General features: G+C 41.2%; 1 protein-coding gene across 1 annotated transcript; it reads left to right on the top strand.

The window, feature by feature from the left end:
• Window positions 1–4,727: 4,727 nt before the first annotated feature.
• On the top strand, window positions 4,728–9,038 carry LOC116411021 (vomeronasal type-2 receptor 26-like). The gene is made up of 4 exons (XM_031902786.1): window positions 4,728–4,964; window positions 6,211–6,423; window positions 6,873–6,996; window positions 8,140–9,038. The coding sequence occupies exons 1-4, from the start codon at window positions 4,728–4,730 to the stop codon at window positions 9,036–9,038; spliced, it is 1,473 nt and encodes a 490-aa protein (XP_031758646.1).
• Window positions 9,039–27,614: the final 18,576 nt, after the last annotated feature.

The raw sequence follows: 27,614 nt of genomic DNA, 5'->3' as shown, positions 1-27,614 counted from the left end.
TTCAAAGAAAAGCAAAGAATTTTTTTATGTGAAACGTAAGTACAGAGTTTCCTTCCTTCAAGTTTGCATACGGAACCTTGATATAGAATTGTTAGTATGTTTTTGTTGGAGGTATATGTTCAACTTATGATTCTTTGGGAGTTAAACTATTTATCTAGAAAAAATAACACATTCAAGTTATGGCGGTTTCCTTGCCTTTTTTCAGTTACACAAACTGCTTATGGAAATAATTCTTATATTTTTCCATGGAGAATGGGTGGTACAGTATGAGGGTACAGCTTATTGTGTGCCCAGAACATTCCTTTTCTGTATATTTGTATTTATATATATATGGGTAGGGGGTGCCATAGTGTTTCCCTTAGACAGTACAGTATGGGGGGTACAGCTTATTGTGTGCCCAGAACATTCCTTCTCTGTATATTTGTATTTATATATATATGGGTAGGGGGTGCCATAGTGTTTCCCTTAGACAGTACAGTATGGGGGTACAGCTTATTGTGTTCCCAGAACATTCCTTCTCTGTATATTTGTATTTATACATATGGGTAGGGGGTGCCATAGTGTTTCCCTTAGACAGTACAGTATGGGGGTACAGCTTATTGTGTGCCCAGAACATTCCTTCTCTGTATATTTATACATATGGGTAAAAGCCTCCATATTGTTTTTTACATAGTACAGTATGGGGGTAAAGTCTATTAGTTTGAATAACACATTTATTATAAAAATAAAGAATTGTGTGGCACAGGAAGTAACCCATTCCAAAAAAAACATAGACCTTCCCTGCATTACCCATTTCTATATTTATAGAGCTATAAAGTTAGTTAAACCTTAGTAAGGAAAGGTCCCTGCCAATCTTCTCACTGGTAGAAGACAAAACATTTTTGCCACGTCTTCATTTCTGGCATCTAACTTCTTTTACTTTGTAGATCATCATTTAGACTGTTTCGTTATCTTCTGGTCTTCATTTATACGACTGGGGAGATCAATAAGGATCCAGAGATCTTGCCTAATGTGACTTTGGGCTATTGGATCTATGACTCCTGTGACTGGGCAGAAAAGTCACTGAAAGGCATGTTTAGTATCCTATCAGGGACAGAACAACCAATCCCAAATTACAGCTGCTGGAATAACAGGAAGGTTGTGGGCTTCATAGGAGACTTGTCTTCGGTGTCTTCTCTTTGTATTGCAAGGCTTGCTGGGATCTACAGGTACCCTCAGGTCTGTTCATAAATAAATTATCATTTAGTTTAAACAGGTTTAGAAAGTTTCATCATCTTATAGCTCTTTGACAGTTGCCTAAATGTCAAGTGCAGTTGTTGTAAGAAGCTATTGGAATCCAATAAATTCCTTAAATATGTAGAAACCAACCAGAAAAATATTATTATCTGCAAAAATACTGATTTGGAAAGCTCCTTATATCCACCCGGTGTTATGGGGAGTCCTTGGATAATCTCGTTTGCAAACCACTTCTTCAGGAACCATATACTTTAGGGTGCAGGGAAAAATGCCACAAGAACTATTTAAGAAATATTTTTGGAACGTAACGTAGAAGTGTTTGTTTTTTTTACAAAAAAAAAGTGATCATACTACAAAGTTATAACCAAATTTAGCATTTCTATGATATTAATATTGCCTTAAAGATCAAATTTTGCAGCAAGTGTGGCTTCTTCTCTTAGTTTGCAATTTATTATCATTTGACATTATTAACATTTATTTATAAAGCGCCAACATATCCCGCAGCGCTGTACAATAAGTGGGTTACATACATTGGGCATACAGAGTAACATATAAAGCAATCAATAACTGATACAGGAGGGGAAGGGAGCCCTGCCCAAAAGAGCTTACACTCTACAAGGAGTAACATATAAAGCAATCAATAACCGATACAAGAGGTGAAGAGAGCCCTGCCCAAAAGAGCTTACAATCTACAAGGAGTAACATATAAAGCAATCAATAACCGATACAAGAGGTGAAGAGAGCCCTGCCCAAAAGAGCTTACAATCTACAAGGAGTAACATATAAAGCAATCAATAACCGATACAAGAGGTGAAGAGAGCCCTGCCCAAAAGAGCTTACAATCTACAAGGAGTAACATATAAAGCAATCAGTAACCGATACAAGAGGGGAAGAGAGCCCTGCCCAAAAGAGCTTACAATCTACAAGGAGTAACATATAAAGCAACCAATAACCGATACAGGAGGGGAAGGGAGCCCTGCCCAAAAGAGCTTACAATCTACAAGGAGTAACATATAAAGCAATCAGTAACCGATACAAGAGGGGAAGAGAGCCCTGCCCAAAAGAGCTTACACTCTACAAGGAGTAACATATAAAGCAACCAATAACCGATACAAGAGGGGAAGGGAGCCCTGCCCAAAAGAGCTTACAATCTACAAGGAGTAACATGTAAAGCAATCAATAACCGATACAAGAGGGGAAGGGAGCCCTGCCCAAAAGAGCTTACAATCTACAAGGAGTAACATATAAAGCAATAAGTAACCGATACAGGAGGGGAAGAGAGCCCTGCCCAAAAGAGCTTACACTCTACAAGGAGTAACATATAAAGCAATCAGTAACCGATACAGGAGGGGAAGGGAGCCCTGCCCAAAAGAGCTTACAAGGAGAAAGGATTGAGACACAAGGTGTGGGAATGGGCATGACCAGAGTTGTGAGAGGTGGGGCACAGGGTATTGCTTTTTGTGGCACACTGAGGGTATGTTAAACTAAATTACATACCGAACACCCTTCAAGATCCATGTCTAGTCTAGTTAAGCTGGCCATACACGGGCAGATCCGCTCGCTTGGCAATGTCGCCAAGCGAGCGCATCTTCACCCGATATCCCCACCTACGGGTGGACGATATCGGGGAGGCACGTAGGCAAACGATCGAATTCTACACGCGGCAATGGAGCAGTCCCCATGCGGTTCCCGATCCGACTGGATTTTCTAACCAATTTCAGGCCAGATATCGGTCGGCCAGGCCCCTCGGTTCTGCCCCTTACACGGGCCGATAAGCTGCCGAATTGGTCCAAGGGACCCATATCAGCAGCTATAATCGGCCCGTGTATGGGGACCTTTAGTTTCACTTTAAAAGGCATCTCTCTCAGTGTTAGGAAATCTTTTGAAGGGGGAAATAAGGGATACTGGAAAACCATTCAGAATAAGAATATTGTGAGTTTGTTCCAGGATTGTTTTATGCATAATGCAGCTTGTCATACTAATCTAATAGCCTAGGAAGTGGAGTGGCAGTGGATGTGATCACTTTTTTTTTTTTTTTGCTAAAGCATTTAATACAGACCCACACAAATAAATTAAGAATTATTGGCCTGGAACATAATTGTTAGGGGAGTACCACAAGGGTATGTCCTTGGTCCTTTGCATTTTTAATTGTCTTTTTAATGACCTGGAGGTCATCTGGAAACCCATTATCCAAAAAGTTCCGAAGGGGAAAAAACAACCCGGCCCAAGGAAAGTCTCCCATAGGGCTCAATGGCACTCTGCAGCTCCAACCCGGCCCAAGGGAAGTCTCCCATAGGGCTCAATGGCACTCTGCAGCTCCAACCCGGCCCAAGGGAAGTCTCCCATAGGGCTCAATGGCACTCTGCAGCTCCAACCCGGCCCAAGGAAAGCCTCCCATAGGGCTCAATGGCACTCTGCAGCTCCAACCCGGCCCAAGGGAAGTCTCCCATAGGGCTCAATGGCACTCTGCAGCTCCAACCCGGCCCAAGGAAAGTCTCCCATAGGGCTCAATGGCACTCTGCAGCTCCAACCCGGCCCAAGTAAAATCTCCCATAGGGCTCAATGGCACTCTGCAGCTCCAACCCGGCCCAAGGAAAGCCTCCCATAGGGCTCAATGGCACTCTGCAGCTCCAACCTGGCCCAAGGAATGTCACCATACTGAAGCTTTAATGAATCAGAAACTTTCGCACTCGGTGCAACAATACGATTCTGTTGCACAAATTTTGTCGCAAAGTACGAAAAAGTCACGCAAAGGTACGAAAAAGTCATAGAAAATACACGCAGTACAAAAAAATATGAATTAGTTGTATTAGGAGCATTCATACTTTGATAAACAGGCCCCATACTATATGGTTTAATTCATGAAACTGATATTTCTTTGCTGATTTTTTTTTTTTCTGCAGATCAGTTATGGCTCCAGGGATCCCATGTTTAACGACCGAGTACAGTTTCCATCTTTCTACAGAACTATCCCTGATGAACTATCTGAAATTGATGGGATTGTAGAACTGATTAAGCACTTTGGCTTCAAATGGGTCGGGCTCATTGTATCCAAAGATGAGACTGGGCTTTGGGCAGGCAAAAATCTTGAGAGAGAAATGAAGAAAGATGGGATTTTTTTGGCCTTCTTCATTAGAATTGAATTGGACGCAATGGTTTCTAAAATTTCTATAAACATTAGAGAAATATTAATTGAAAGCACAGCTAACGTGATAGTTCTTTTAGTCAGTTTAATGTATGTTGAATTCGTTATGTTCTTTTTTGCCACCTTTGATATTCCAGCAAAAATATGGATTGTATCTTCAACTTTCTTAAGGGTTTTAGATACAGCGTATCCCCAAAATCGAATAATATTTAATGGCTTGTTGGCTCTTTCCATCCAACAAGGAGAGATTCCTGGGTTTAGAGAGTTTTTACATGGTTTAAATCCATCTGACTATCAAGATTATATTTTGTTTACAAACATCTCAGAGAGATTGTCTGATTGCGAAATGCCCAACGCCATCCCAAGCAGGACCGGCATCGCCCTACCAAAATGCACGGAGAGTGAATCCTTTGATGAGTATGGCCTGTCATTGAATAATACAAAGAATTACAGAATATCTTATGGGGTTTACACAGCAGTATACACAATGGCCCTCGCTCTCCATAAACTGAACATGGAAGAAACAAGGGCAAATCACCCTGACAGAAGAGAAAGCCAAGAAATGCATGTTGAACAGTGGCAGGTACGATCGTTGGTTGGTCATATGGTCAGTGGTATGGTATTTAGTGCATACAACTGACCCAAACCCATACAGGTATAGGACCCATTATCCAGAATGCTCGGGACCAAGGGTATTCCGGATAAGGGGTCTTTCCGTAATTTGGATCTCCATACCTTAAGTCTACTAAAAAATCAATAAAACATTAATTAAACCCAATAGGATTGTTTTGAATCCAAAAAGGATTATTTATAATTACAAGGTACTGTTTTAGCTCTACAGAGAAAAGGGAATCATTTAACCATTAAATAAACCCAATAGGGCTGTTCTGCCCCCAATAAGGGGTAATTATATCTTAGTTGGGATCCAGTACAGGTACTGTTTTATTATTACAGAGAAAAGGGAATCATTTAACCATTAAATAAACCCAATAGGGCTGTTCTGCCCCAATAAGGGGTAATTATATCTTAGTTGGGATCAAGTACAGGTACTGTTTTATTATTACAGAGAAAAGGGAATCATTTAACCATTAAATAAACCCAATAGGGCTGTTCTGCCCCAATAAGGGGTAATTATATCTTAGTTGGGATCAAGTACAGGTACTGTTTTATTATTACAGAGAAAAAGGAATCATTTAACCATGAAATAAACCCAATAGGGCTGTTCTGCCCCAATAAGGGGTAATTATATCTTAGTTGGGATCAAGTACAGGTACTGTTTTATTATTACAGAGAAAAGGGAATCATTTAACCATGAAATAAACCCAATAGGGCTGTTCTGCCCCCAATAAGGGGTAATTATATCTTAGTTGGGACCAAGTACAGGTACTATTTTATTATTACAGAGAAAAGGGAATCATTTAACCATGAAATAAACCCAATAGGGCTGTTCTGCCCCAATTAGGGGTAATTATATCTTAGTTGGGATCAAGTACAGGTCCTGTTTTATTTCTACAGAGAAAAAGGAAATCAGTTTTAAAATTCTGAATTATTTGATTAAAATGGAGTCTATGGGAGATGGGCTTTCCATAATTCGGTGCATTCTGGATAACGGAGTTCCGGATAAGAGATTCCATACCTGAACTACTTAGGGAGAACATTGGGATAACATTTTCATATTTTACATCATACATGGCTATTGCTTCCCTGAAATCCATTCCCAATGCATATCGATTCATATAATTGACTATAATTTACCCTAAGTGCAAAAGTCTGGGGGAAATAAACAAACACACAAAGGCACCTTTATTAACAAATCTCTTTGTTTTTAGTTAAACGCTATCATACAGAAGATGACTTCTGGGAATAGGATGAACTTTAAATACCATGACTCTTCAAATTATTATGAAATTGTGAAATGCTTTTTCTTGGAAGAAGGAGGTGCCCGAACAGTGAAGGTTGGAAGCTTTGATACATCCAAACCTGCTGGAAATCAGTTGTACATCAATAGCAGCGCTGATCTCTGGGGCCCTTACTTTCCAAAGGTAACACTGACGTTAAAAAGGCAGGTGCAGTAACTTCTAGTAGCCAATAAGATGCTTTCTTTTTAAACAGGTAATCGGTAAATGCTGCCTGCTGATTGGTTGTTACAGAAACATAGGAAACTTAAATCAGGGTGCCCTGGGCTGGCACAAAAATGCTCATTGATAGATTTGTTTGATGTTGCATTATTTTTTAACAATTTTTGTTTCAAATCATCATTAGAGCAGTGGTTCCCAACCTTCCTAATGCCACAACCCTTTAATACAGTTCCTAATGACCCCCAACCATAAAATTATTCCTAAGACCATTGGAAATATGTGTTTACCCCAAAGGGGTCCCGACCCACAGGTTGAGAACCGCTGCATTAAAAACATCGGAATTTAAACTGTGTTTTGTTTCAAATATTGGTGTTCATTAAGTGAAGTTTAAATGAGTATTTTTTGCCCCGCAGTGCCCCCAATCACAGTGCAATGAGCCCTGTATGCCGGGATACAGAAGGTCCAAAATTGAAGGGAAACCTTCCTGCTGTTATAACTGTGTGCCATGTGTGGAAGGGGAAATCTCTAACACAACAGGTAGGTCATAATGCAAAAACCCCTCCACCCTTCTATTTTAATCATATAAGTAAGCGGTAAGGACAGGGCCCTTTTGCAACCTGCACCTCCTGCCGCTACGTTCCATGTGTGTCTGAATGATGCACAAGATCAAGGGTGGATTGGGGGTGGGAGAGGGATGCCTACATGCCTACATGCCTTCCCCTTCCCTTAAGGAGCACAGAGGTCTATGGCTATTTGCACAATGCCCCACACATTCTTACAAAATTGACACACACCAAGTTCTAGTAGTGCCAAGAAATCACTTGTAGCTTCTATTCTCTACCTCGTTTTGGATAGTTAAACACATCCACATAATATCTTTGCTCCTTTCCTTAATTTTCCCCTGAACATATCTGTTAAAAAGTTCTCTGGTCTTAAACTTGTCCTACATGGTCCAACATTGGAACAAGGCCCCATATGTGTGATGGCCATTGGTCTGGAGGCCAAAATATTAGATACATGTGATTTGGCCATGCAAAAACAAAAATAGGAGTATCCCAGAACTTAAAAATGGTCATAAAAGTACAAGTTTTTTAAAACTTTATATTAAAAAAAATGATATACATACAGACTCCATGGTATCCCACCATGCACCATGTATGATCAGCTTAAGACTCTAGTATGTCAGGATTTTATTAGTGATAAGCAATAAGCGAATTTCCATTGGCGAATTGTTAAGAGAAACTTCCGTGAAAATTCGCCGCGGAATTTTTTTTGGTCTTGCGTCAAAAAAAGGGTGTGGTGTTGTCAAAATTGGACACGGTCGCGACAAAAAACCAGCGGACAACAAAAAAATAGACGCGAGCAACAAAAAAAAATTGCGAATTTTTCGCCTTTTTGTGAATTTAATGGTGAAGCGAAATGGCACAGATTCGCTCATCACTAGATTTTATCACTAAGGCAAAAGTTTAATGTTCAGTAGTGATGTAGGCCTTATGTTCATAGTGTTTACTCTGCCATTACGTGAGGTAGGTTGTTGGCAGATCAGACTAAGAAGTATATAAACCATTTTTTAGAATCATGTTTATTTATGAGATGTAATTTCCTATGCTTTTCATAATAGCTCCCATTTTAACATCTGTTATTATTTAAATCAAAATCAATATTTGGTGTTTGTTTTAGATGCACAAAGCTGTATAAAGTGCTCTGAATATGAAAAGTCTAATACAGAACAAGATGGCTGCATTCCAAAGAATATTAACTTTCTTTCCTATAAAGATATATTGGGTGCTACTTTATCTTCCATTACTATTATATGTGCCGTTACTTGTGCTGTAATCCTGGGAATCTTTATAAAGTACCGCGAGACTCCTATAGTGAGAGCCAACAACCGATATCTCAGCTGTCTCCTCCTCATCTCTCTCATGTTGTGTTTCCTCTGCACTTTATTATTCATTGGGCGCCCAACTCAGATATGTTGTCTCCTCCGACAAGTAACATTTGGGGTTGTATTTACTATTTCTGTTTCTTCTGTGTTGGCTAAAACTCTCACAGTTATTATTGCCTTCAATGCCACAAAGCCTGGGAGCAAGCTGAAGAAGTATGTAGGAACCCAACTGGCCATTGTATTAGTCATTGTTTGTTCTTTGGGTGAGATTATAATCTCCATTGTATGGTTGGTCTCCAATCCCCCATTTTCAGAGACTGATACTCTTTCTGATCCAGAAAATATTATTCTGCTGTGCAATGAAGGATCTGACTTTTTCTTCTTCTGTATAATTGGATATATAGGGACGTTGGCCCTACTGAGTTTCATTGCTGCATTTCTAGCCAAGGATTTCCCTGACCGATTTAATGAGGCTAAAAACATCACTTTCAGTATGTTGGGGTTCTGTAGCGTGTGGGGGACATTTGTCCCTGCATACCTGAGCAGTAAGGGCAGTAGAATGGTGGCAGTTGAGATATTTGCCATCTTATCCTCCAGTGCTGGGTTATTGGGCTGTATATTCATTCCCAAGTGCTATATCATATTTATAAGGCCTGAACTAAATACAAAAGACACCATTGTTAGAAAACGATAAATATCAATTTATAGTTGGGTTTTGCGCAAGTTTTAATGGAATTACAAGAGAATGACTGGTTCAAATACCCCTACAAGAAGAAATGTGGTTTTCAATACTTTGTCCACTTTGAGTAGTTTGCATTTACCTTGGTATTAGGCATAGAAAACTCTTCCAGGTTTCAAATGTTGCAAGACAAATAAAAAAGAAATGTTGAGGGTACAGCCATAAATAAATATTTAAAATGGTGTTTTATTCTATATACAACCAAAACAACACTTGTGGACCAGTGAGAGGAAAGCTTGGATAACCTGGGCTCATGTCTGTGTATGTATCTGTGCTGGAGTTGGAGCTACAGAGAAAATTAGATGCAATAGCACTTGGCCCCTGAACACAGCAGAGTATGAAAACTGGCTATTTAAGACACCTAGTGAGTGATGGCCAGACATTAATAGTACAGTAATAATGGGCATTTTCCTATCAGTTACTGGGCTGTCTGTAGAGCAAGCCCTTTGTGTCAATATATCACTGTATTGTGCCAGGTCCCATGAACGTACATTGCATATAGTTTTCCTTTATAAATGCATCATGTATCAACATAGTTATTCTTCTCCCTTCCAATTATTAAACAGTTGCACTTTATGCATACAAATGTGGTATTTCTCTTTATTCATATAGGCCATCGTGTCCAGATATTCTCCTCCCTCATAACAGTTAGAAATGACCTAAGGCTGATGCCACACATGGCGTTTTTCCGCTGCGTATTTTCTAATTCTCTCGGCGGCTGAAAAACGCACAATATCATCATCCATAGAAATAACTTGAAAAATGCGAAGCAAACCACACAATGCGTAAATACGCTAGAAAACGCCTTACCACGGATTTTTCAAGCGTAGGCCGAAATACGCCAGTATTTGCACAGCAACCTATTCCAATGTATATGCAAAGGCAGCTGCCAGACCTAGCGGAAATACGCAGTGTTTTTTACTATTTTGCACTATTAGCACCATGGAAACGGGATTTGCTTACGTCACCAGTACTAGGCTGAAAAACGCCATAGTCGGACTGTGTGGCTTGTGCGGCGTTATTAGGCGGAGAAAATACTCCGCGTAAAAATGCCACGTGTGGCATCAGCCTTAAGGCCTGTGCAATTATCACACCCAGATCAGCTGAAATTGGGTTTTGAAAAGATAAAGCCAAACAGTTTTATCTTAATGGGTGTTACATTTAGCACCCAATTTAACGCTGAAAGTCAGGCAAAAAAGGTTAATTTATGAAAGGACACCAAGTGAAGAAAACATTGTAGAAAATACACACCGTTCTAAAACTTAGAAAAAATAAGAATCTTTTGTAATCATATGCAATCATAGTAAGTAAGTAACATAGTAACATAGTAAGTTAGGTTGAAAAATGACATACGTCCATCACGTTCAACCATAATGCCTATATATAACCAGCCTAACTGCCAGTTGATCCAGAGGAAGCCAAAAAAACCCCATCTGAACATAGTAACATAGTAAGTTAGGTTGAAAAAAGAAGTACATCCATCACGTTCAACCATCAGCTGGCAGTTAGGCAGGTTATATATAGGCATATATAACCTGCCTAACTGCCAGCTGATCCAGAGGAAGGCAAAAAACCCCATCTTTGATAAATGGGCCCCTAAGCGGGGGGGCTTAGGGGCCCATTTAGGCCTTTCAGCAGAAAAGATCCACAATAAGCCGTGTGAATTCTCTGCTACACTAGAATAAACCTACTGGCCAGAAAACCAATCTTATATTGACACTTTGTAATTGCAATTTTAATATTTAACCAATTAATGTGTGGGGACTAATTACCATTGTTAATTACTCATTATCAGGATTTAATTATGAAACTACTGTACTACCAACAGTGGGAGGGGGGGCATTAACTAATGTTCAAATTGGGGGGGAAAAAATCTGGATTTTTTTTGCAGCAAAACATGAAAAAGTTGCAGAAAAAATACATCTTGCGGCAAAATGGCTAACAATCCAAATCCAACAATTTGCCAGCTAAAACTTACCGAGATCTCAATGGCAGATGTCCATTCCATGAACGATCCTTACGAGGTTTTTGGATTTTTGTTGCTGTTTTTTATTCCTTTTTTAAAGAGTAGAGGTTTTGGTGCGACAGTTCAAAAAAGTCGCAGTTTCGCACTTTTCCACAACTTTTTCCCGACTTTTCTGTTCAGACTTTTTAGTGACGAGAAATGAATTTATTCAAATTTTAAAATTCAAAAAATGGTAAAAGTTGGAGTAAATCTGCCTCCACGTACATATAAACTAATCATCTTTCCCCACCACACACCCTAATGTACTTGGGGAGAAGGTAATTGTGGAATCATCAAAAAAAAAAAAAAAACCCAGCAAGGGTCATTCACCTAGACCCCCAAGCAGAAACCCAAGAACACCAAGGGGCACAAGAGCATACCCTTTAATGCTCATTCAAAGAATATTTCTGTCCAGTGTCTGGCTACGCTCCACACCTAGCCCCTGATATACAGTATTTCATAACAATGTGACCCTTCCAATAAAACTTATTTTATCATCAATGATCTAATAATCATTGTAGAGGTTTGTGAGATGTACCGAGGGCCATTCCTTTGTAATGGAAAGAAAATAAATTGCAATATTGTGTACGGACATATCTAGGAGCCATAGACTTCCATGTCTCCAGCATTGGCTTTCATCATTTCTGTTATTTCTTTACTCATTTATAGTGTACCCCCTCTGCTGGCTGTTTGCTGTAAATGCAGGGAACCATTTTCAGTATAAGCTTTGACCCTTTGCAACCACCATACTTCTAGCATGTGACCCATTACAGTGCATTGCGGGAGCCTAGACTCCATTTTGTAGCCCACGCTGTGGAAGAAGCACCCCATATTCCATCTTCTCCCCATGGGAGCATCGCTGGTAAGGAAATGGACTTAAACCCCACACTAAGCCACCACTATAACTGCCAGCAGCTCAGAGACACTGGTGTGTATTTAACTGAAACATAAAAACACACTTTCATAGATTATGTCCTTATGCTTCTATGATATGTTATTTACAGTATCATTCTTCATATTCATTGTATTTTATTTAATTTACTGTACATTAGTTTCACCTTTTGCCATAATCATCCAGTAAAATTCTACAGACTTTACTCAGTCTCTTTTATTGGAGTGTGAGAAGGTTTAGCTGCAGGTCAAGCTCTCACTACCCCAGGGGAACACGTAGTTAGGAGAGAACAGTGGAACAGAGGGTAGAGTAGTTAGGGGCTACACTGCAACCATGACAAACAGCAGCTTCCAAGCAGTACAGTGATTCAAATACAGGCATGGGACGCGTTACCCGGAAACCCGTTATCCAGAAAGTTCTAAATTACGGGAAGGCCATCTGCCTTAGACTCCATTATAATCAAATAATTAAAAATGATTTCCCTTTTCTCTAATAATAAAACAGTACCTGTACTTGATCCCAACTAAGATATAATTACCCCTTATTGGGGGCAGAACAGCCCTATTGGGTTTATTTAATGGTTAAATGATTCCCTTTTCTCTGTAATAATAAAACAGTACCTGTACTTGATCCCAACTAAGATATAATTACCCCTTATTGGGGGCAGAACAGCCCTATTGGGTTTATTTAATGGTTAAATGATTCCCTTTTCTCTGTAATAATAAAACAGTACCTGTACTTGATCCCAACTAAGATATAATTACCCCTTATTGGGGGCAGAACAGCCCTATTGGGTTTAGGAAATGTTTGAATAATCTTTTAGCAGCCTTAAGGTATGAAAGTCCAAATTACGGAAAGATCCCTTATCCAGAAATCCCCAGGTCCCAAGGATAACAGGTCCCATACCTGTACAGCTTAGAGAACTAAGTGACTTGTTAATGGAACTTTAGGCAGTTAAATCTGGAGAATTACCAGGTCTTGCATTCTTTGTCACAGCCAGAGGTAGTAACTAGTGATGAGCGAATCTGTCCTGTTTCGATTCGCCAAAAAATTCGCAAAACGGTGAAAATGTGCGTGTCAATTTTTTTAAGTGCGCAACAATTTTTTTGCCGCACATCATTTTTTTGCTTTGCCGCATTATTTCACCCAGCACCAGTGTTAACCCCATAGTGCAGGAGTCGCCCTACAATTGCAAGAGTGATGGATGATACACGGGTCTAAGTACAAAGAAACGCACAATGTTCCTTTTCCTCCCTTCACTGTGTTTGTGGACTTTGTATACAGGAATAGGACCTGTTATCCAGAATGCACAGGACCAAGGGTATTCCAGTTAAGGGGTCTTTCCGTAATTTGGATCTTCATACCTTAAGTCTACTAAAAAATGAATAAAACATTAATTAAACTGAATAGGATAATTTTGCATCCAGTAAGGATTACTTACATATTAGTTGGGTTCAAATACAAAGCACTGTTGTATTTTTACAGAGAAAAGGGAAATGAATTTTAAAAATCTGAATTATTTAAAATAGAGTCTATGGGAGACAGGCTTTCCGTAATTCGGAGCTTTCTGGATATTGGGTTTCCGGATAATGGATCCCATACCTGTACCAACAAGCCAAGATGAGAAATGACCCCAGTTTTAATTTTAGTCTGCCACATACTACTCCTTTAGCACTTAATGCTCACAAAACAGCAGTAACCGTTCACAAAACTAATGCTTCCTCTCTCAATTCTTCCCACAGATCTGCTGTTCCTACACATGAAGAGACAAAGAGCAGAGACCCTGGTAAGCAGAGCCCCCTCATCCTCTCTGGAAATGCAGAGCCTTCAGGGAGAAGTCCATAGAAAGCTGCAAGGCCTTCCTAACGGAGAACAACAACTGTTACAAGTGCTCATCAACATCTCACCTTACTAAGGGCTGTAAGGTCAGTGTAAAATGCACAGAATGTGACAGCACACATCATTTGCACCCTGGGCCAGCCCCATGGGTTTTGGCCCCAGCAAGCATGGCGGGGAGGAAGGGGACACTGCTGCAGCTACACCAGAGATCAGTTCACAATGCACAGAAATTTGGAAAGGAGCAAAACATGGCAGATCCTGCTCCAAAATTTGCTTTCTCAGCAGGCCATAGAGACAGAGCTTTTAAGTTTTATGCAATCCTTGATGAACAGATCTCTAGCCTGTCCTTCCTTCCTGATGCATTCAATATTAAAGGCCCAAGCACTCCTTACTTCCTAAAAACTTGTGCAGGAATCATCGAGACAACATGGAGAAGGGCATCTGGCTACCAAGTAGAGTCCATAGAAGGACAGGTACACTTAGCTTTGCCAACCATAATTGAATGCAATGAGATTCCTGACAATAGATCTGAAATTCCAACACCGGAGGCAGCACGGCACCACGTGCACTTAAACCCTATAATGCACTTAATCCCTCAACTTGACCCTGGGGCTCAGATAATGCTTCTCATTGGGAGGAATATCTTATGGGTCCATAAAGACCAGATTAATGGTCCCCACAATGCTCCAAGACGGAAGTCTTGGAAGTGTCCACAAACCATGTAAACAGCATGCTCGCAAACACACTAGAACATGGGTATCCCTCCATCTTCCAACCATGTCACAATAACTTCCTCATAAAAAAAAATACCTTTACAATACAAACCTGCCTTACTCTCTCATAAACCCCTTTGATGACAACCATGCTTATGATAGTGACCAAGATCATCTAGGGTGCACAGTGTTTCATAGATCAAAAGAGGATAATCAGGTAGCAATGTCTATTGAGGATAAACTCTTCTTAGAAATAATGCAGCAGGGGCTAGTTAAAAGTGATGCCAACAATTGGGTCGCACCTCTACCCTTTAGACCTCTGAGGCAACGCCTTCCCAACAATAGAGAGGAAGCCCTAAAAAATTTCACCTCTCTCAGATGCAGCTTTCATAAGGAACCAGAGATGAAAGACCACTTATTTACCTTCATGGGGAAAATATTTGAGAATACTCATGCTGAGCTAGCTCCCATCCTCACTGACACTGGTCGCTATGCTGGTACCTACCAATATTTGGTATCCTCCAAAGAAACCTGGGCAGATTTGAGTGTGTTTGGTTTTTTTTCAGTGCTAAATTCAAAGGTGTGTCCCTAAATGACATTCTCCTGACAGGCCCTGACCTCAATAACAAACTCCTGGGAGCACGCTTTTGTTTCCGTAAAGACTCTATTGTCTTTATTGCTGATATTCAACAAATGTTCCACTGTTTTCTTGTGAGAGAGAAAGACAGAAATGTCCTGAGATTTTTCAGGTACAGAGACAATGATCCTTCCAAAGACATCACAGAGAACCGAATGAGGGAACACATCTTTGGCAGTTGCAATCTATGGGCTAAGGCGCTCTGCTCAGGAAAGTGAGGTGGAGTATGGCTTGGATATCAGGAAATTAGTTGAAAAAGACTTTTATGTAGATGACTGCTTAAAATCCTTACCCTCAAGCAAAGCTGCAATCAGTCTTCTCAAAAGGGCACAGGGAGCTCTCGCTTGCTCAAACCTTAGGCTTCACAAAATAGCTTCCAACTGCAAAGAAGTGATGCAAGTCTTCCCCTCTCAGGACCATTCAAATGATCTAAGAGACTTAGAAGCTGACTCTTAGCTGTTCAACGGATCCTTGGACTTCTGTGGGACTTACAGTTTGTTACCTTTGCCTTCCAAATCAATGGGGAAGAAAAACCCTTCCCTCGCAGAGGTGTCCTGTCCACAATAGCCTGTATCATCCTTTAGGTTTTGCCGCTCCTGTCACTATACAAGGTAAAGCACTTTTAAGAGACTTAACCCTTCAAACATCTGACTAGGATGTTCAACTGGCTCCTGACAAAAAGAATTTATGGGTGGAGAAGTTCTTTGACAACTCTTTCCAGTCTACAGGTAACACATCCATACACTCCAATATCTTTTAAGGAAATACAAAGCCAAAAACTGTATGTTTTCTTTCATGCTTCTGTTAAAGCCATAGCTTCTGTTGCGTACATTAGAACTGTGGATATCTATGGGCAATGTCACACTGGGTTTGTTATGGGCAAAGAAAAGCTTGCACCAATTCCAGAGTATACTATACCCAGACTGGAACTCTGTGCTGCCGTTCTAGCTGTGGAGCTAGCTGAACTTAATACAGTTTAAAGAGCATCTCAAAGAGACTGTTTTCTACACAGACAGCAAGGTAGTACTGGGTTATATCTACCATGAAACCAGAAGGTCTTTTGTCTACGTCAGCAACAAAGGACTCAGAATTATGAGATCCACCTGTCCAGAACAGTGGCATTATGTACCTACCGACTACAACCCCGCAGACCACACAACCAGAGCTGTTGCTGCAAGTCAACTTAAAGTCACATCTTGGCTCACAGGACCTGCATTCTTGTGTAGAACTGAACAAACTGCTCCTGAGAGTGAAACATTTGAGCTATTGGATGCAAATTCAGATTCTGAAATCCATCCTCAAGTGTCTACATGTCACACAATAATCAGTGACAACCAACTTAAATCCAGCAGGTTTAATAGGTTATAAAGTTGGAAAACACTTGTCCGAGCTACCACCTGTCTGACCCACATAGCTCGCTCCTTCAAACACGCCTCATCCTCAAGTACATGCAAAAGAAGGCATCACTGTAAAAATGTCTACACAGTAGCAGAACTTCAGAATGTCATTCTCCGCAACGTACAACAAGAGATTTATTCTAAAGAGATCAACTGCATTACAGAGGACAAACCTGTTCCTAAAGACAGTGCTTTGAGAAAGCATGACCCATTCCTTGATAAGAATGGCCTATTGAGAGTAGGAGGACGTGTCAAAAGTGCAGAATTAGAGTCTGAAGAGAAACATCCCCTAATTTTTCCTGGTTATCATCATATTGCAATGTTGTCATTATGATGTTCAAGTCAAACATCAGGGCTGACTATTTACAGAAGGAGCTTTACGAACAGCTGGTTTGTCAATAGTTGGAGTGAAAAGTTGTGTGAATAGTGCAATTTTCAAATGCACCACTTGCCGTAAACTTCGTGGGAGGTTACAAACGCAAAAGATGGCCAATCTTCCAGTCTTAGCCTAGACCCACCTTTCACCAGTGTTGGTCTAGATGTGTTTGGTCCCTGGTCTGTTTCCACACGACACACTAGAGGAAATCATGCAAACAGTAAATGCTGGGCTATCATATTCACTTGTATGACCATCAGAGCTGTCCATATAGAGGTCATTGAATCAATGGACACTTCAAGTTTCATAAATGCCCTCAGATGCTTCATTGCAATACGAGGCCTTGTGAAACATCTAAACTCTGCAGAGGCACTAACTTTGTTGGGGCAACCAAAGAGCTGCAAATCTCATCAAACATTAAAGTCAAAGATGTGGAGAGATACCTAGCTGATCAGGACTCCACCTGGACTTTCAACCCGCCTCACCCTTCTCGCATGGGAGGCACCTGGGAAAGAATCATTGGCATAGCCAGGAGGATCCTCAACTCCATCTTCTTGCAAGTGGGAACTGCAAGGCTCACCCATGAGTCTTTGACTACTTTCATGGCTGAAGTCCCAGCTATTATAAATGCTAGACCCCTTACTCCTATCACAAATGATACAGAAGATCCTTTATGCTTGCACCTGCCACTCTGCTTACTCAAAAACTGCGACAATGAGTGCTCCTTCCGGGGAATTTACTAACAAAGACTTGTACGAGCATTGGTGGAGACAACTATAGTGTCTTGCAAATACCTTTTGGGACAGATGGAGAAAGCAATATATTTCTATTTGCAGCCACGGAACAAATGGCAAACTGCCAAACCAAACCTTAAGCCTGGTGAAATTGTTTTCTTTAAAGATTGCTAGTTGCAAAGAAATGAATGCCCTTTAGGTCTTGTTGGCAAAACATTTCCCAGTGAGGACGAAAGAGTCCACAAAGTTGAGGTTAAAATCTCCAAACAAGGAGAAACCAAATTATTCCTCAGACCAGTATCTGAACTGACTCTATTGCTATCTCCTGAGTGGTGGCATCTATAGGTTTTAAACCCAAGGAAATGTGCTGTGGAAAAATACCCCCTTCACTCTACCGACCTCCATCCAGTCACTGATAAAAGGCAAAACCTAAGACCTGACACAGTTCTCCCACAGAGAACAAGTCCTTTGGCCCAGATTCGCAAAATTAAATTTCAGGAAAACGGTGCCAAAAAAAGCAATTTAACAGACCATCCATAACCCCCCCTCTTTCCTCTGCAGGAACATGACCCCTCTTTTTACTGGGTTCAGTCTGCTCCCCCATAGCATCTGGAAGAACAGACTGTAGACCCGAGTGTAGAGAGATTCTGGCACAGGAAACATATAGGCAACAAAAAGAAAGAGAGGGACCAGAAAGATCTTGATCAGATTAACTTTCTCTCTTATGATCAGCTTCCAAGATTTCCAACGCTGAACTTTTGCCAAACCAGCATCCAGTTTCTTCTCCCAGTTTAACAGACCATTATCATTTCTCCCAAATTTAACTCTGGGGCTACTGGGAGATTACTAACCTGAAAAGCTGGTTCCCCTTCTAGAACCCAAAAAGCTTCCGACTTCTCATGATTGACAGAGGAGCCAGAGGCCCCCGAGTAACTTCTGATGCAATCAGTGACCACCTTAACCTCCACCTGCTTAGAAATGATCACTGACACATCATCCGCATAGGCAACAAAACTGAGGGGCTGCCACAGATCCCCTCCAAGCCTTTCCTCTCCAGCATCCTCAGGAAGGGATCCAGAGTGAATACATAGAGAAGAGGGCAGCCCTGCTGCACCCCAGCCCCAACCACAAAGCCTTCACCTTGCCAACCATTAATCAGTGGGAAGCTTTTTGCCCCTTCATACAAAACCTTTATCCAACTAATGAATCTGCCCGGGATGCCGTATTCAGACAAAACAGCCCATAGATAGTCATGGTTAACCTTATCAAAAGCTTTTGTCTGATCCAAAAACAACAGATACTTACCCCAACCATGAGCTCTGCATGACTCCAAGGTTTCCCTTATAAAAGGATTGCCCCAAAGATGCTCTGCCCCTTCACCGTGCAGAACGGACAGGATGATAATAAAGTTCTAGAAAAAGAAATTAACCTAGAAAAAAGGATCCTTGCCAGAATCTTTCTATCTGAATTAAGAAGGGGCAATTGGCCACTCAATCCTCTCATTGTCCTCATTCTTAACCACAATATCAGGAAAACCCTTAAAAAGAATCCCCACTCCACAATGGACCAAAAAGATGGCCCCACTTGCCAATACCGTTTGACACTAAATATATATCTGCCTTACTAGATAAAGATAAATAAATGTCCGAAACCGACTTCTCCAAAACCATGAACATCTCTTTTCTTGTTTTTACGTTTTAATGCAACACACATTTATAGTGCTAAAATGAATTAATTGCTCTGGCTTTTTAGAGTTTTGGCAAGCCTTCCTGTATTGCCTTCCCCATGCCTCTTAAACTGAGGTTTCCCAATCCCACCGGAAACTCCTTCTTTAATCAAAAAATCCTCCCCATCCAATGGTTCCCACTCCTCCTCACTGTCTATCCTACCCTTCCTTTTTTTTCCATTTTATCCTTCACAATTTCCAAATCTGAAAGGGAAGAGTCCAAAGTTCCCAAAAACACATCCTCCCCACCTTCCACTGGTATATTCCAAGGGATGTTTTTCTTCTTTTTCCCTTTCTTTATAACCTCCTTCCTTCCTTCATTTCCATCCTCCTTCTCCTCTTCTCCCATCCTCAACTCCTCCTCTTCTTCTGCCAAATCACACTCACACTCACACACTGACACAAGTCTTCCCAGAAGGCAACTCAAATTACAATATTGCCTTCAAAGGTCAATTCTTCTGGCCTCTTACCTGACTTTCCTCCAACTACCCTCCACCCCTCCTTCTTCCCCTTCTTCCCCTTCTCCTGGAAAACCCTCTTTCCTGGCATCATCTCTACCCTGAGAGGGTAAAGCCTCATCATTCCCATCCCCCCTCCCTCCTTTAGCCTCACTACTTCTAATTTCCACCTCAATACCCTGAAAAAATTCCTTTTCAATTCTAGGGCAACCATGTTATGCCAGGCTTCCGGGCATTCACAATGTGTGTGGCCCAGTTCAGCACAAAGGTTACACCTTACTTTATCACATTCCTTTCTAATTTGGCCCTGGGCCCCACACAACGTGCACACCTTTAAAATGCAATCCCCAGCCAGGTGTCTTCTTGAGCCACATTTAAAACACTGCGGGGCTGCCCTGGATAAAAACAAACCCCTCTCTTTTTCCCAATGAGAAAGGATTTTGGAAGATGCTGAGTGCCATTGTTATCGACATTCAGTGTAACCTGGGCCTTCCAACCCACCACCCAGAAATCCTCCTCATTGTATATTTGCTTCAGAGGCCAAAACATTACAGTGCTTTTTCAGCCAGACCAACACATCCTCAGGTGGGATAGACTCATTTTTGAAAATGACTGTTACTGTTTTAACTTCAGGTCTTGTAACAAGGATGGGCCTAAAGCCTTCCCACACTGAGATTGTCTTTCTCTCCTGATATAGGTTCCAAAACCTATCAAGTCCCTGGGACAGTTTAAACCTTACTTCAAATTCTATGTCTGAAACCCTAATAAAAGCAAAACTATCAGCAGGAGTAAACCTCATTAACTCTTTAATTAAATTCCTGCATATGTAACAACTACCTGGCAATTTCTCACCCACCCATCTGACTTTTACCATGTTCCTTCTTTTGAAAACTGGACTATCATCGTCATATTATTACTGTTCCCAGTATTCCTCACATCCTTTCCTCCCCCACATTCCCTTCCACCACTTCAGACACTTCATTATTAGGTAATTTATCAGAAAGTCCTTCATCACCTTCTTGTACAGTCACAGGGTTAATTTCAGAATCCACTCCTCACTCCTTTAGCAAAAAATCCACATACATAGATTCAAAAGGCCTTTTCCCCACATTGGGCATCCCCTCAACCCGTTCCCTGTTATCAAACACTTCTTTCCAAGGTTTAATAATTGGCATTATTCCCTTCATTTCCCCCTCCACCTCCTCCAGTTCCTCATTAATCCCCTTGTGAAGGGAAGAAGCACCCCAATATACAGGCAATGCAGAAAAGAGTGGCACAAACTTTCGGTGGATATCCCCCTTCTTTCCTTCACAAAGGCACATAGAATGTCTTGGGAGCAGCCGAAGATTTTTTTCTATTGTTGAACCTTATTAATCTCCACCAGTTTCCTTATACCCAGGGCTCTTGCTTCACCTTTAGCAAACCTCATATTATACAGTCCTTTTTCAATGTTCCCAATGTTCCCTTCCTTAAAAGTGATATAGAACTCTGCGGTTAACCCATCTAGCCCAGGAGCCTTTTTTCTCTGCTGTTTATCTATTGCCTGTTGCACCTCCGCTGTTATTTCTGCTAAAGAGAAACAGTCCAACTTGTCAGTGTTTGAGACTGGGGTTGCCTTTAGGAAATCATGAATCTTTTCCCTTTCCAAAACTTTTTCTTTGTATAAGTCAGCAAGTCACAACCTCCACGATACCCTCCGTAGATACTTCCAAATTACCCTGCATGTTGTACAGACCCTCAACATGTTGCCTTTTAACAGTCTCTTTGCAGTTCTAACAAGGGTCTGGAAAGCACGAACCCCATAGTCCCTTTCCAGAACTAGAGACTTGAACTGTTTGTACTGATGCTAACAAGTACTTGAGGCAGTTTAACTTTTCTCCCCCCCTCCCCATTCGAAACACAGATCTCAAGTTTCCTCCTCAAGGAATGGCTCTCTTTTTCCTTGGCCCTCCCCTTTTTAAAATAGGTGGTAGCGAAAAAGTATGAAAAGCATCCTTAGCCGAATCCCACCATTCCACAACAGTCAAAAAAATCTATTTTTGAGATTTGCAACTCCAAAAATTCCCTGAACCTCTTCCCAACCTCCTCATCCTCAAGGGCCTCCTTTCCAAACCACCATAACCCATGTCCCCTGACATACCGTAACAGAAAAAAAGACCTAAATGATCAGAGAATTCAACTGTAAATCCCCTAAAATTTGAAAACAAAACACCTTTTTTCATAAAAAAGAAATCAATCCTACTACTTCTGGAGCCGCACCTAGAAGTATGACTACTTTTCCTCCCACAATTTCTATGTCCTCCATACCAGCATCCTCAATCAACTTCCTAAAAAAGAGGCTCTCATATTTATTGACCTTCCCTGTTCTATCATCTTCACCCAAGACTTGATTAAATTCCCCAGCCAAAATGATTGGCGTTGAGGTGAAAAGAAAAGGCCTAACCTCATTCATTAATGACCTTCTGTCAGATATTGCTTGGGGACCATTATAGTCTTATTAATTTCCCTCCCACCAGGATATCCAACATTAAACACCTTCCTAATGGAATATGAACTTCCTTTTTGACCACAGCATGTTTCCCGACCTTAAACAAAATACCTAACCCTCCCTCCACTCCCCTTTTGTCATCCTAACTTCACTAAGAGAAGTGAGTGGTTTCTTGGAGAAAAATAACATTGGCCGTAGTTTCTTTAAGAAACTCATAAGTAACAAACTTAGTCTTCTTGTTTTTAATGCTACAAGCATTAATGGTAAAGAAATCAATTGATGGATCCATTTTATGTCTTTTTCCCAGAAAGCAATAGCCTTGGTTGACCTACATAACAACAGACCCCCCCATCCTTACCAGTAAAGAAAGAAGTTGGCAGGTGTTTTTAATAATAACCTTTTCCGTTGAGTTTAACTTGGACTTTATAGCCCCCTACCCACAAATCTTCCTCATCAAATATTTTAACAAGAGGAGACAATACAGTGCACTGCTTTCGTAACCAGATAAGAATAATCTTCAGGGTGCACTCTCTAATTTTTCATTATTATCGTAACATTCTTGAACTTTGGTTTAGAAACAGGAATAATATAATATCCTCCCTCTCGCAAACCCACTTTATTTTAACTAAACTGTGCCTTTTGCCATATTCTTCCTCTTCCTTATCAGCTTGAACATGAACATTTTCTTTCTGCAAAACAATATTCTGATCCTGACCCAACACAAGAGCAGTAGGAGCCCCATGAGCAGCAGTAGGAGCCCCATCAGAACCCGCAGGTACATTTTCTTTTAGCAAATTCAGAGACCTTAGCGGATCTCAGCACAGACACATTCCCACTCCCCCCTTCCTCCTGATCTCATCATATCGCTTTTAGTTATCATATATTTCCTTCCATGGCTCCAACACACTGAGAATTTATCAAGAATATATATTGATAATATAATATTTAATATGAGCCTCAGTCTCTTCCAAGTCCTTATTCAGGTAGGCCAGTTCCCTGATAGTTTCAGTTCTTTTCTACCCACTCAGCAATTTCAGGTCCCTAATAAGCAGATCAATGCCCTTGGCCAAAGCGGACTGCTTAGTCTCTAAACATTTCAGTTCATTTAACCCTTTAATGATTCAATAACCACACTCCCACTGGCCACATTACAGTCTTTCGCCACAGGAACAGTCTCTCCAGGTTCAGGGTTAGAAGAAAACACAGTCCCTGTATCCACAACCCCTTTATCAGAGGAAGGAAAAGCAGATTTAAATGCAGAAACGTTTCCCTCATGAGAAACAATCACAGGTTTCCCTTTCCCCACAGTCACATCATCCCCCAAAGGTAAATCAGCAACTTCCCCCTCAGCTCCAAACAAGTCCTCACTCACCACCATGTTGGGCCCCAGCTTTGCAGCAGGGGTTTTGGGATCCTCAGAGCCTTGCAGGACACTGCGTGCAACAGCACCAGCAGCACTCTCCAGGTCACATGACTCCTTGCGACCACTCTCAGCCAAACTTGCTTTCCCTTCCAGTTCCATAGCCTCCCCAGTCACGCTGCAGCTCCCCACAGCTACCCTTCCCTACTGCCTGCTTCCTGTTCCTCCTGGGCCTCCATCCTGCAGCTCCTCATAGGCAAACCGCCCAAATTCCTAGGGCAGATGCTTCCTCACAGCCAGGTTTGCTTGCTTGACCCTTGCTAGGAGAGGCCTTACATGCCGTTCATTTCTTTGCCGCACTCAGCAGTCTTTCTTTGCAGCGTTGTTCTCGGATATGGCTGCCACTTTCACTCCTGCGGCCCTCCTGCTGGAACCCAAATGGGTCTACACTCTTCTACACGATGGATCACTGGTATTTCTCCTTGTAATTAAATTTAAGGAATAACATAGTAAGTTGGGTTGAAAAAAGACATACGTCCATCACGTAACCAACCGAATAAGGAAAGAAAAACTGGGCAAGACCTTTAACCAAAACCCCCCCACTCCAGACCCAAAAAGGGCCTGGGAGCAACACACTTCCAGCAGCACACACAACCTGCATCCTCACAGTATGAGGGTAGAGCTTATTGTGTGCCCAGAACTTTCCTTCTCCGTATATTTGTATTTATACAAATGGGTAGGAGGTGCCATAGTATTTCCCTTAGACAGTACAGTATGGGGTACAGCTTATTGTGTGCCCAGAACATTCCCTCTCTGTATATTTGTATTTATACATATGGGTAGGGGGTGCCATAGTGTTTCCCTTAGACAGTACAGTATGAGGGTACAGCTTATTGTGTGCCCAGAACATTCCTTCTCTGTATATTTGTATTTATACAAATGGGTAGGAGGTACCATAGTGTTTCCCTTAGACAGTACAATATGGGGGTACAGCTTCTTGTGTGCCCAGAACATTCCTTCTCTGTATATTTGTATTTATGCATTTAATAAAATAAATACCCATATGTATAAATACAAATATGAAGAGAAGGAATGTTCCTTCTCAGTAACCATATTGTGCCATGTGTTGGGGCAAGAGTTGTGGGCATGGCCTAACTTTAAGCACAAATTGCAGTGGAGTTTCCTTACTGGGGTGCCCAGTTTCACCACAGAGGCCGCACTTTACAACTGGGCATTTAACTGCAAAGTGGCTGTTTGAGCCGCACTTGAAACACCCCCTGGGTTGGCTGGGATAGAAGCAAATGCCCTTGTCCTTCCCAATAAAGAAGGAATTAGGGAGGTGCTTGGGCACACTCACACGAGGCACACTCACACCAGATACACTCACAGGGTTGATATTGACATTAGTGCCTGGCAATGAAACAGTTAATGGATCCCGGGAATCCGCACATGAAGGACCCACATTCCCACCCGCAGGAATCACAGTCCCTTGAGGAAAAGCAGAGCGATTAAACCTCTTTCTCAGTTCACTTTTCTCCATTTCCCGGGAACCTCCTGCGGTTATCAAAAACCTCTCTCCAGGGCTCTATAACTGCCAGAACCCCGGTAATGTTATTATCAGTGTCCTCCAAGTCTTTATTCAAATAAACAATTTTTTGAACAGCTTTAGCTCTCTCTGCCCCCTAAGGGCCCCCAGTCCAGCCACCATGTTGTCAATACTCCCCTCCAAAATGTACAGTACAGTTTCCTTCTTTCTACTGTAATGTAATACAGTGTTGGTTGCTGTTTCCTTCCTAAATAATGTTTAAATCATTCACATTGAGAATTGCACAGAAGTTTTCCAGCAAGTTCTGAGGCCTCTCCAACAGGAAAAAGATATGGTCAATATACCTAATCCATAAGGGGATATTATTTGTATAAAAGCTCAGATCATCACTGACATTGTCTTGGTCCCACTTGCCTAGAAATATGTTGGCATATGTGGGTAAACAGGCTGTACCCATCGCGGTGCCTTGAACCTGTAGCTAAAATGCATTATTGAATACAAAATAATTATAATATAAATTAAAGCTCAAAAGCCTTATTAAGAGTTCCACAAATTCTTGGTCCATGGTATGACCATTATGTAAAAAATATTTCACCGCTTCTATCCCCTTTTTGATGTTCGATTGATGTATAAAGGGCTTCTACATCTAATGTTACTAGTATAGTATCAGCTGTTACGTGAAGTCCAGTTTGGCTAACGCCTCCATGGTGTCTCATACATACGATGGCAATATCATGACATATTTTCTCAAATGCTGAGCTACGAATTTACTCGCATTTTCCGTTAGATAGTTATTCCCAGAAACGATCGGTCAGCCTGGGGGTTTAGTGCTATTTTTATGGATTTTGGGCAGAAGGTAAAAAGTATCAATTTCCGGATGCTCCACTCTAAGGAACTGTTTATCTTGATCCGAAATCAATGGATCTTTATAAGCATCTTCTATCATTCTCTGATATTTACTCATATAAGTTTCGGTGGGATTCATAAATAATCTTCGATGACTTGTCGTAAGCAGTTGTCTTTTTGCTTCGTATAATTCATTTGGCCAGATTACTACATTCCCTCCCTTATCTGAGGGTTTAATTTGTACATCTTCCCAGGATTTTTATTCCTCCTATCCTACCTTGATAGATTATCAACCCCCATGGTCCATTTTATTTGTCGAAATGCCTGAGACATCACGTCTTTGAAGACTTGAACATGATGACTAATGCCATAGGATGGAGTAAAAACAGATTTTTTTCTTAAATTTCATCACTTTTTCTTCTCTACTAGTTATATTGTTTTCACGTAGAAGAATATTGAAGATATTAAGGGTTTCCCTATCCTCCATTGTAGATATGGTTTCTTCTACTACTCCTTCTTTGAAGTGTTTTTTTAATATTAGTTTTCTACAGAATAAATTTAAATCTTTCTCAACTCCAAATGATCAACCCACGGTGTAGGGCTGTCTGGACTGGCCTCTGGCGAGAGACCAGCAGGTAGGAGCCTATATGTAAATAACCCCCAGTACTCCCTTTAAGGGCCAGACAGCCAAGGTGCGATGAAAAAGGTAGTTTAATGAAAACAAAACAAAATAAGAGTAAGTATAATCCTGTGATGAGGTGAGATAGAGTCCGGCAACAGGCAAATCCGTGAATCAGGCAGGGGTCGGTCCAGGCAGAGTTCAAGCAATACTGTTAATCAGGCAGGGGTCAGCAAATCCAGGAATCAAGCAGAAGTCAATCAAGGAAACAAAACAGGGACCAGGCAGGGAACACGGAATCAGAAGTGGCAAGACCAGGCTCAGTAGCAACAATGATCGAGCAACTGGGTGTTGACCGGAGAGGGTTTATATAGGTTGGTGATTACTAAAACAGCAACACATGTGATAAACAGGATTGTTTGAGACTGAAGGAAAATGGGTAGCGATGCCAAAAGCACATAAGGGCAACAGACCCCACGTAGCTCAAAGAGCCTCCTGTGGCTCAGTAAGCTAGTGCACCAGCAGCCCAATGATTCTTGAATATATGATTAGATAAATTAATGATCTGCATTTTGTCTTGGTCTTGAGGAATGCTTCCTATCTCTTTCGATAGTACCTCCTGTGATTGTAGCTGTAATCTCTCCTTTTCAGTGGTCTTAGCCTTTTTGTTTCCCTGACCTCGTCTGATTTTGTGTTTGCCATTTGTGGAGTATCTCTTATGTTTCCATTTCTCCCTGTATAAACTTGATCCTTTCTCCACAAACATTCTCCTAAAAAATTGGGTCTCCTAGATCTCCTATTTCCTGAAATCTGGATCTCCGTTTCTGAAATATCTAGTGCTCTCTCCCTTCCTTGAGAAGTTTCTGCCACTATGTTCTTTTTAGGCCAGTGATTA

The sequence above is a fragment of the Xenopus tropicalis genome, chromosome 5, assembly GCF_000004195.4.
Source record: "Xenopus tropicalis strain Nigerian chromosome 5, UCB_Xtro_10.0, whole genome shotgun sequence".
Classification (NCBI taxonomy): domain Eukaryota; kingdom Metazoa; phylum Chordata; class Amphibia; order Anura; family Pipidae; genus Xenopus; species Xenopus tropicalis.
This window is presented reverse-complemented; position numbering and strand designations above follow the sequence as displayed.

Coding starts and splice junctions, on each gene's coding strand:
- LOC116411021 (XM_031902786.1), top strand. CDS start 4,728: ATGCCCAACGCCATCCCAAGCAGGACCGGCATCGCCCTACCAAAATGC. Junction 4,965..6,210: donor TGCATGTTGAACAGTGGCAG/GTACGATCGTTG, acceptor CTTTGTTTTTAG/TTAAACGCTATCATACAGAA. Junction 6,997..8,139: donor GGAAATCTCTAACACAACAG/GTAGGTCATAAT, acceptor TGTTTGTTTTAG/ATGCACAAAGCTGTATAAAG.